Raw genomic sequence first — 10,576 nt, forward strand, 5'->3', positions numbered from 1 at the left:
ATTTATCTTATCACTTTCTGGTTGCATTCTACCACAACAGATTGTCACAGCCACTTTGAACGTGTGCGAACAGATTGTGCTTTGAAAAAGAAACGGGTGCCTCCAGCAACATTACACGTCTGCTATCCCATCTCTGTCTGAAAACGGGACTAACATCTTTACATTATACATTTTCAAAAACATATCCATTATTCATACCTCCATATTTTAATACTATTAGCATTTCTATGCCACCCACCTAAATACCTGTGTGTTTCTTATCAAAGGAGGAGTGACAGTCAGGAGTTACTTTGTTTGTGTGAAGAAATGAGTTGGGATTAAGAAAGCACTGCAGTGATGGACCATCACACAAAATTAAATTTGATCTGTGAGGTGATTATTTCACTGTAGGCTTTAAACGGGCACAGGAGAAACTTTGCTTTTACTTTTTTTTTTTTTAGTTAGACAACAGCAACAAAGGCAAAGACACACACATGCACAGAAACACAGTGCTCCACCTGTGTGGGTGGGAGGTGTGGCCACTCAGCAGCTGAGTGGGGCAGCATATGGAGTTTCTAATTGGGTAGAACAGCACAGCTGGAGGACACTAGTCCAGGACCTGGCCTCTGGTAATCAGTCCCACAATCCTCAGCTCTCCTCTCCGCATCCACCGTGCTGCTGCGTGAGCCTTCGCTGGGTGAGGGCTGTTGGATGTTTTCTCGCATGTCACCAGCGAAACCGAACTAAAACTTTCTCACTAAGAGGATTTTACAACATTTGAATGGAAGTATTGTGTAACATACAATTTCAACCTCTGACAGCATGGAGTAAATTTTTCAAACCGTGCATTTGTATTGGTAAAACTTCACTGTAACTCCTGCTATCTAGCATTAATAAGCAGTAGAAGAACAAAACAGTCAAACCAGACAATCATCAAGTCATTACAATTAGCTATATGCTAATGCAAAATTCTAGTAATACTGCAATAACTGAATAATATAATGTAATATATAACATGAGGGGCCATATTATGTCTTATCAGAACTTTTACCTCTAGTTTGTGTTGGTTCTTGTTTAGTGCTTAGGCTTGTGTGAGACCCTGCTGAACTTTTACTTTATATGTTACAAAAAAATATTTAAAAGAATTTAATTAACAATATATTAGAACAGCATGATATGCAAACATCGTATTGCAACTATATGGCAAGATATTGCGATAAAAAATTTAAATTGATGATGTGATTTCTGAGGGGGGGTCTTATACTAAACAATCGCGTCCTTTTATGTCTTTAAAAATATGATTTGTTGGCCAGGGCGTCTCTATAGCAACACAACACTTATAGTGCTGACAATGCACAACAATGTGACACATTTTACTTATATCAAAATAATTGCAACACCTGCGATTTGGATACTGCACTCGGCCATGTTACAGTATGATTTTGAATTGCGATTGTGCAGCCCTACAGTATATAAACATAATGTCTTTAAGGATTTGCTCTTGCTCCTAGTTTCATAGTTATTGTCGAAACTGATTTATGCCTAAATTTTTTTCCAGATCTCTTGAAAAAATGTGTTTAGGAAACAAAAAAAGACTGATGGTTTGATTTGACATTAGCCTGAACACGTGCACTTGAGGTGTTGGAAAAGAGCAAAATGTCAGAGGTTTGGTAGCATTTCATCATTTCAAATTGAAAGAGACAATATATCTGCTAACAACAGGCTTTGCTTAGGGTGTGAAAACAAGATTGTGTAATTATTCAACAGTTCAGGTATCCATCAGGGCATTTAGGCATCAACAAGTTTTGAAAATAAATCACCTGCATTTGTATTTTGGAGCACTTAAACTCTTCCTTGTTTAGTATGTGTGTTTTCGGTTTCATTATTTGTATAAGCAAGGTGAATTAGTGGGAGTTGTTCTTGGGGACATGGTGGAGAAACAGTACAGACCTCATTACTTCATTACAGAGTCAGTGTTAGAATTAGAAAGAAAAACAAACACACACACGTTTTGCCCCCGGAGTTTATCTTTGGATTGTTCTTGTGTCTCACTTAAGAAATGACCTTGAAGAAGTTGCCCCAAAGATATTCACTGTGTCGGCTTCTGAACAGGATCATGTCACACTGCCACAACCATTACCATCTTCCCAACCACTTCACCTTGCACTCATCATCGAGACACAGGCTCCATTTAACTGCTGACATCAATTGAGAACCGCTTGCAACTCAGCATGCGATCAGCAGCGCCTTCATTTGCAGCTCTACACCACGCTTCGTGTCTATAAAAGCTGATAATGTGATAATTAAAAGAGCTGACAGGCAAGAACTGTCAGCAAGACACCCTGATTTACCAACCTCTGCTATTTGTTATATATATATATGCTACCACCCTTGAAACCTAACACGTAGAATATCAGTCGAAATATTTAACTAGGTTAGAATTGTTGTGGGAAAAGAAAAGAGAAGTTGTGGAGTCTCGGTGGACGACTGTGTGATAAAATCTGTCCCGGAAACATCACAGGATCAGATTCAGACCTGAAACAAGGACTTCCAGCAGACAAAAGATCACTGCCATGTCTCTCTCTCCCGTTCTCTCTCAACCACACCATGATTTATTACCTGAAAAGACAAGAGAACTAATTAGTGGAGTAATTAATTAATATAAATTTGCATATTTGCATTTGCAATTAGTGCAGTCAACTGATTAGTCTGAGATGGGGAGTTTGACTCATCAGATGTGTGTGTGTGAGTGTGTATGTGAGTGTGTGTGTTGGACCAGAACGATCAGCAGACCAGCTGAGGCATTTTCAGGGGGAAGGCTGTGATGAACGGACTGTTTACGTTTTTTTTGTTTTGTTTTGTTTTTTTTACATTTTGTCCATGTGGGTATTTTCTCGGTGTTCATGTACAGTACAGTACAGCCTGTGTATTTCTGTGAACACTTGCTTGGTGTCCTGTCTCTTACACACACACACACGAGGTTAAGTGTATACACACTGACCACTGTGTGTACATGCTGTCATTGCCTCTTGTAGAAGCAGCTACTTCACCTTTTGTGCGGTGTAAACCGAGGTGTAGCTGCGGCGGCCGGGCTCAGACTGCTGATCGATGTCTTGTAATGTCCAATACAGAGGGAATGATAAAGTCGCTTTAATTGATTCTCCTTGCAACAAGGTCATTCACAGGCATACGTTTGTGTGTGAGCGCTTGTGTGTGCGTTCCACATAACTGAGGAGTGCATATACCCATATCGAGTGCCAGCTGTGCCCCAGTGTGGATTTGGCAGCGTGCCACTGGGCCTTTTCCATGGGGTGTACTTAATGTGCACGGTCCTGAGGTACCAACACTGTGCACGCCCCTCTGGTATGCACAGCCTCTGCATGTGAGGAGCCTGCTGGAATTTCTTAACCTATTTTATACCGAGCTGAAAGGATGAGTCAGTTGGTCAACAACAAACAAATAAATGAATAAATAAATAAATAAATAATTAGCAGCAAATGTTTGATAATTCAGAAACTATGAAATATAAGTTGTTCTCCGGTTGCAGCTTCTCCAACATGGGGATTTACTGCTTTTCTCCAACATTTATTGTTGGTACACGAGACATTTTTCACTTATTGATAGACCAAACAGTTAATCTGAGAGAATGATCTACTGATTAATCGATCAGTTGTCTTATTTTGCAGAATATATCACACGGTACTGCTGCACTTGTGTTTAGTTGAGCTCTTCAGTAGCTTTCATTGTCTGAGGTGCACAATATCTTAAGATTTTAAATAGATTTTCTTTTGTTTTCTCTTCTCTCTGCTCTTTAACACCATCCATAACAACACATGTGAGTGTTTTGTGATCTGACCCTTGTGTTCAAAATCCCTGCTCAGCAAAATCAAGCTGTTTTCAGATGTGACGTCACTGCATGCGGTTACGTTGTGGTTATGTCTTGAAGAAAGTGCTGTTGTTTCTGGGAATTTGCTGAAATGACTGTGATGATGTAGAAAACTGTGATAACCTGCGATGACTGTCGAGGTACTTTATGAACAAATATTGATTTTGTTTGCACACACAAAAAAAACATCCTCCGATGGAAATTATTGTGTATGACAATGTGACATCACTGTTACCGCGTTATAGGATTAAATCAAGATGTGTGCAGTATAAATAACAGCACAAGTTGCAGATACAATGTGAAGTCGACTGTCTTAAAGTGTATTTTACATCTGAGGTCTGACACAGAACATGACTTAACGTGTCACTCGCTGTTGTTGTCATTAAAAATCAGTCACAATTTAGTTTCTGCTGTTTTAAGAAATGAATCAAAGGCATAAAATAATGCAATAAAGTCAAAATATTATATATTGATGTATGTTGAGGTGTTGAAAAGGAGCCCAGGCTCCTCAGTGCCTTAAAGATCGTCGGGCTAAACTGGGTCTCAGTAGGATTTAAACCCTCTTGGTCCAGACCTGCCTTTTGTTTTTCCTTATTTGCAGCTCCACAATTATAGCTAGTCTAATTTAATGTAATCTGTGGGGGGCTTAAGATCCCCCCCACCCCTCCCCTGTGTGTATTCAACTGTGCATGTTTTACATTGATATACACAGACATAAATAATGTATTTCAGAGTTAATTTTACCATGAAAATTAATCTTGGGCCCATTTGTGCCCAAGAGTCAAAACCAAATGTAAAGAATAAGCTTTCTTTTTAACTTTGAACTTTAACCTTTCCCATTATCTTTCATTACATTTTGAATATTTATGGAACTATTTCTTTACATCATGCCATTTTATTCTCCTTTAAAATGTAGGCTATTTCTCTAAATCTATTTCACCTGTTGAGAATGGCTGCGAACTCTTTCTGCGCATCTCTTCATATTTTTTTCTTCTCCCTTCTCTCCCCACATAAAAAGACATGAATTCATCTTTCTTACACGGGGAGATGCAGATATTAGTTGTTATCCCTCTCCGGTCTGTGTTTTTGACGGTAAACGCGGGCCTCCCGGTGCCCATTACCGGAGCTGCCAGATGATCGGTACGGAATGGAGGTCCCGTGGGACGATGAACACGTGGTCTCGGCTGCCACAAGACGTCAGCGGCAGATGGCATGGGTACCCGCTGTTGGCATGAGTGTCATTCCTCAAAGAGAGAGGGAAGGGGAAGAGAGAGAGAGGGAGAGGAGAGAGAGAGAGAGAGCAGCACAGTGAGGCATAGAAAAGAGGGTGCGCAGGTTTCTGCTTTTTCCTCTTATTTGTGGTTTTGCGAGAGAAGAAGCTGCAGCGCAGACTGACTGGAGATATTTGGGATGATGCGAGGTGCACGCTGACCAGAGGTGAGTCTCATTTCTACTGTAATGTTTCTGCAATTGTTGACTTTTATTTAGTTATGAGTTCAATTTAAAAAAAATATATAGGCTATATTAAAAATGAAATGCCAAACTTAGCTATTGTACTGTGACATGACAGAATGACGTGTGATAAAAGGCCTAAACCAAAGGTTGTTGTTTTTTCACAAGTCACAAGACAGTGAAGTTGAGTGTCTTTGAAAAGGTAGCAGGCTGTGACATTGGCCTTGCTTTGCCACTTTGTTCCTCTTCCTCTGGGGAGGATTCATTCACAAGGTAATTAACTGGCAACCTTCAGAGACGTCGCCGTGTGCTCTAGTCTATACTCACGGTTTGTGTGTGTGTTTTTTTTTTGGATTTGATCTCACAGGAAATATGTTGACGCTGCCATTCGACGAACCTCATATGATGTGTGAGCCGCGGCTCGGTGCCAATTATCCTCGTGAAAGCTTACCTGAGAGCCTGAAGCCGGAGCGGCAGCACAACCCGGACAGGTCCAACTCAGACATGCGCGACGCCGACGACGTGATGTCCGACAGGGAGGAGGACGAGAGGGAGGACGACCAGGACGAGAACGGGCTTCCTAAAAAGCGAGGCCCCCGGAAAAAGAAGGCCGGCAAGGAGCAGATGGACAGGGCCAAACTACGGCGCAACGAAGCCAACGCCCGTGAACGCAGCAGGATGCACGGCTTGAACGCGGCGCTGGAGAGCCTGCGCAAAGTTGTGCCGTGCTACTCCAAAACTCAGAAACTCTCCAAGATCGAGACCCTCAGACTGGCTAAAAATTACATCTGGGCCCTGTCGGAGACGCTGAGCGCGGGGAAGAGACCGGACCTCCTCGCCTTCGTGCAGACTTTGTGCAAAGGATTATCTCAGCCCACCACCAACTTGGTGGCCGGTTGTTTGCAGCTGAACGCGAGGAATTTCCTCACAGACCACAACGGGGAGGTCATGTTCTCTGGCAGGTCGCCCTACGACGCCATGTACTCGTACCCGGGCTCGGACGTGAACACGCCCCCCGGCCACAGCGGCGGCAACCTGGACAGCAGCGCCAAACCCTTCCGCCACTACAGCTACAGCGGCGCGTACGAGCCCTACTACGAGAACCCGTCCCCGGAGGGCGGGAGTCCGCATTTCGACGGCCAGCTGAGCCCCCCGATGAACTTTAACGGGATTTTCTCCCTAAAACACAACGACGAGCCGCCAGACTACGGCAAAGCGGGCAGCCACTATGGCATGCGCTACTGCGGCGCGCCAGGACGCACGGCTCTTGCGCACAACTCCATGTACCGAGTGTCCCCAGAGGCCCGGTTCCCCTACGACCTGCACGTCCGCAGCCAGTCCTTCCAAGCACAAGGGGAAGTTAATGGCTCTTTCCACAATTAATCAATCAGCTGGACAAAGTTCAAGTTTGAGAAGCGATGCAATTTACCCCCGCAGATGTCGAGAGTGGAACGAAATGGACTCCAGACACGCTGCGGGAAAAAAAAGCCCATTTTAACAAGTCATTTTGTTTGTAATGTTCAGTCTCATTTTTTCTTTGGAAAAAAAAAAGAAGCTTGACAATTAGATCTGGTGATTTCACCTGTTCTCGGTTTCTCGTTCCACTGAATTTGTTTCCATACGAGGCAGAAAAAGACACAATAAGGACGATCTCAGTGTGAAGGCAGATCTTGTGTTTCGTTTGAAGAAAATTCAGATTTAATGGCGCAGATCTGATTTCACTGGGACTCAAAAAAACAACAACAACACAACAACTCAAATGTAGATGAGTGAGTTAAAGCTGCAGGTTCTGAGCGAACTGTTTTCCCACCTACAGTGATTTGTCATACTTCTATTTGTTTGTTACTGCAGATGACGGTGGTGACGTGGTTTAACTTCTACGGTGTTGAGAATTAATTTTCAATCATTAGATAGATTTCCGTGGCGAAATGGAAAAAAAAAAAAAAAAACACCCGCGGGGAAGAAGAACCTGCAGAGGCTTCACCTCATCACTGAAGTTTGCTGAGACACGATTGGACTTCAGAGATTCAGTCTGTTAGCAATAAAGGTCAATTGAGCTATGCAAGGCAGCCAAATACAATCTTTGCTTCTGGAAAAAAAGAAAAAAAAATCATATCTATTTCCTCTCACAAGGCGTTTCTCATAATCTAATTAAAACGATGACAAATTACACAAAATTAATTATAAGGAAAAAGCCAGTGTTGAGACGTGCATGTGTTTAGGAGACCTGATGATGATAATGATGATGATGATGATGATGTCACCTGAATTGATCTTATAAGTAATGAGGAGGAGAAGAAGAAAAATCTTTAAAAAATTAAAATGCATTTGTATTTGGAGTAAATAGTGTGGTAACGAGGTGAATGTAAAATTATTATTGTATTTATTTATTTATTTAAGCTTATTTATTATAAGTCCGTCAATTTGAATGTGGATAATATATTATGGAGAAGAAAAAAAAAGATATTGTTAAAAAAAAAAAAAAAAAAAAATTCAACAGTGTTACCTTTTTATGTGAATTTCCATACATTTTAAAGTTTGTTTATGTTTCATTGTTGTATATTTCACTACAGCTGAGAAGTCAAGCACTGGGGGAGAAAAATGAAAGAAAAAAACAAACATATTTTGTGTGAGGTGAGCAGAAATGTTTCCAAAATCATAAAGAAATCTGATGAACATGCCTTAAAAAAAAGAGACGAGGACCATCAATATGCAACGAAATGAAAGTTTTTTGGATAGTTTGACGTGAACTTTTTACACTTCCTGGTTCCCGCTGAGGAGCAGCTGTGATGCACTTCATGTATTTCTGCACAATGTCGGTGACTGTCCGCCCATAAACCCTGTTGATTTTGTAACTTTAACCTGAATGATGAATGGTTATTGGACTGATGTTTCTCCTTTATTTCTGCACTTACTGATCACACACACACACACACACACACACACACACACACACACACACACACACACACACACACACTTTTCCTTTAGCTTACACTCCAGGAGAGAGGAAGAAAAAAAAAACCCGTTATGGATCGAAATATTCGTGAAGTAATGTGTTTATTATGTTTTGTGATGTGTTTGTTGTCGCAATAAAATGACGAGGCTGCTTTTCAGCTTTTTGTGGAAATGATCGACAGACAGCAGACTGCAATTAAGAATTTTAAATTGTTAGAAAAAATAAATAAATAAAGGTAAAAAAAAAAAAAAAACGCCCCGGGCGTATTTATTTATTCATTCATTTACAATTGAAACGTGTAGGGAGAAAAAAAAAATAACGTATTGCATAACCTCTGTGACTCTGAGGCCCAAACTCTTATAGGTAGCCTACACATTTCAAATTATCAAAATGAAATGTACTTCCTTTTTTCTATAAACATAAAAACGCTTTATCATTATTGATTAAAATGTATTTTCTTAAAAAAAAAAAAGAAAAGAAACAATCGGTGTTCAAATATGAAGCTGTAAAAAACAACAACCAAACAACAGCGTCACAGCTCTGACGCGGAGTTTTGAGCGGCTGTCTCTGTCTCTTCTGTGTGAGCGGGTTGTCGATTTGAATTGATTTCATTACAGTTGATCAGGTGGTTGATTTGTGTGTCGGGAAAAAAAAAATGGCCACGAGCTGTTGGCCGTCAGCCAGAGAGCTCAGACAGTTGATCCCAGTCAGAGCAGAGAGAAGTGGCTGGTGCTGGTGGAGACCCAGGAGGTCCCGCTGGCATTTGGAAGGAGAAGGTGGTGGTGGTGGTGGTGGTGGACACTGATCGGTTTCTTCTTGGCCGTATTTTTTTATTTTATTTTTTAAGAGGGCTGTTTATGATTGTTAGGATCAAGGGGGAGAATTAATGAAGCGTAAAACAACTTCCTCCCGTTTTTATGTGAGGATTGTTTTATTTGGTTTAGTAAAACTGGGGAAGTGTTTCAGAGGAGCAGTAAAACAGGAAATCATGTCACAGGAAAAAATATTGGTTACTCGAGTTAAGATCACAGTTTGTCCTCAGGTTTGGACACATTGGTCCTTTATTACCCACTACTACCACACACACACACACACACACACACACAGAGTCACACACACATTTCCTTGCTGGTGTTTGACTGATGCTGGTCATTTAAGCATCAGCCTAAAATACCCACCACCACCCTCTCCTCTTAGTTGCAGATGAATCTTCCAGTTCATCAGTTCTTCTTGTAAAACTCCTCTTTAATGCTGAAGCGCTGCCGTTACAAGAGAGTTCAGTTCACTGAGCTGCAGCCGCTCGTGTCAGCGTGAAAAGATGCAGAAACACTCAAATTCAACATCTCTCTTACTGTAACACCTGCCTGTTGTGGCACTGACAACCTGTTTGTGTGAAGACAGGCCCAGACCAGACTTGTTCTGTATAAAGGCGAGTTCACCTTGGTAATGAAATTATTACACATTTATATTTCAGCAACAATTCATTGTCTTGTACGGAACAAACTTATTCACTCAGCAAGTTAAGTATTGATTATTATTGTTTTGCACAAGATGAACAGATTTGGAGTCAGGGGGTTCGAACCGTCATCGTTGCATGGCTTCTCCTGCTGAGAAAGAGGAGACTCTGTAATGTAATGATCCTTTATTACTGTCGTCATATACAGGAAATGAAGATCAAACCCTGGCAAACATATGGAGTCAGACCAAATTTAATTGCGTAGCTTCAAAAGAGTGATGAAGAATAAAAAGCAGAGGCATCAAAGTGGAGCTGGTAGGATCAGTTCAGATCAAACAAACCAGAATACAGCCTCAATTACATGACTTTTTTGTTTTTGTTTTATTTCTTTTTTGGTTCCTCGATATACAGGATGGGCCTCAGGATGAAATACATTTCTGTGTACAGTTCTCTCTTTCTAGCAATCAAGACAGGAATATCTGGAGCCTTCGGCTGATCTGGAAAATCATAATTCAGCTCCTCCTTCCTCTTCTCAGAAAAACTGCAAATACTGGGATTTTTTTTTTTTTTAAAGGCTTGTTTTGCTGTCTTCATTCCCTCACTCATCCTTCTCGTATACTCAAATCATAAAACTGGAGGGCCAGGTTGCGGGAGGTCCCTCTGGGGCCCTTAAAGCACCTCTTTAGCCCCTCCCCACCCCATCCGTCACCCCCGCCCTCCCACCCACCCTGCTTTATTTGTCCCATTCAGTGAGATTCTCACCCTTTCGCTCTTGCTGCCTCTTCTTCCAGGCTGTGTGCATGTGCATATATGTATGCATATGTGTGTGTGTGTGTGTGTGTTT

The 10,576-nt window shown here is 41.4% G+C and overlaps 1 protein-coding gene across 1 annotated transcript; it reads left to right on the forward strand.

Annotated features, from left to right (window-relative positions):
- The first annotated feature begins 5,149 nt into the window (after positions 1-5,149).
- On the forward strand, positions 5,150-8,175 carry neurod6b (neuronal differentiation 6b). Its single transcript, XM_085804797.1, has 2 exons — positions 5,150-5,302; positions 5,685-8,175. Exon 2 carries the CDS (start codon positions 5,690-5,692, stop codon positions 6,698-6,700), a length of 1,011 nt encoding a protein of 336 aa, XP_085660923.1. The 5' UTR covers positions 5,150-5,302; positions 5,685-5,689; the 3' UTR covers positions 6,701-8,175.
- The last annotated feature ends 2,401 nt before the right edge of the window (positions 8,176-10,576 follow it).

Source organism: Trachurus japonicus, chromosome 17, assembly GCF_045865225.1.
Source record: "Trachurus japonicus isolate A0001 chromosome 17, Traja_1.0".
Classification (NCBI taxonomy): domain Eukaryota; kingdom Metazoa; phylum Chordata; class Actinopteri; order Carangiformes; family Carangidae; genus Trachurus; species Trachurus japonicus.

Coding starts and splice junctions, on each gene's coding strand:
- neurod6b (XM_085804797.1), top strand. CDS start 5,690: ATGTTGACGCTGCCATTCGACGAACCTCATATGATGTGTGAGCCGCGG.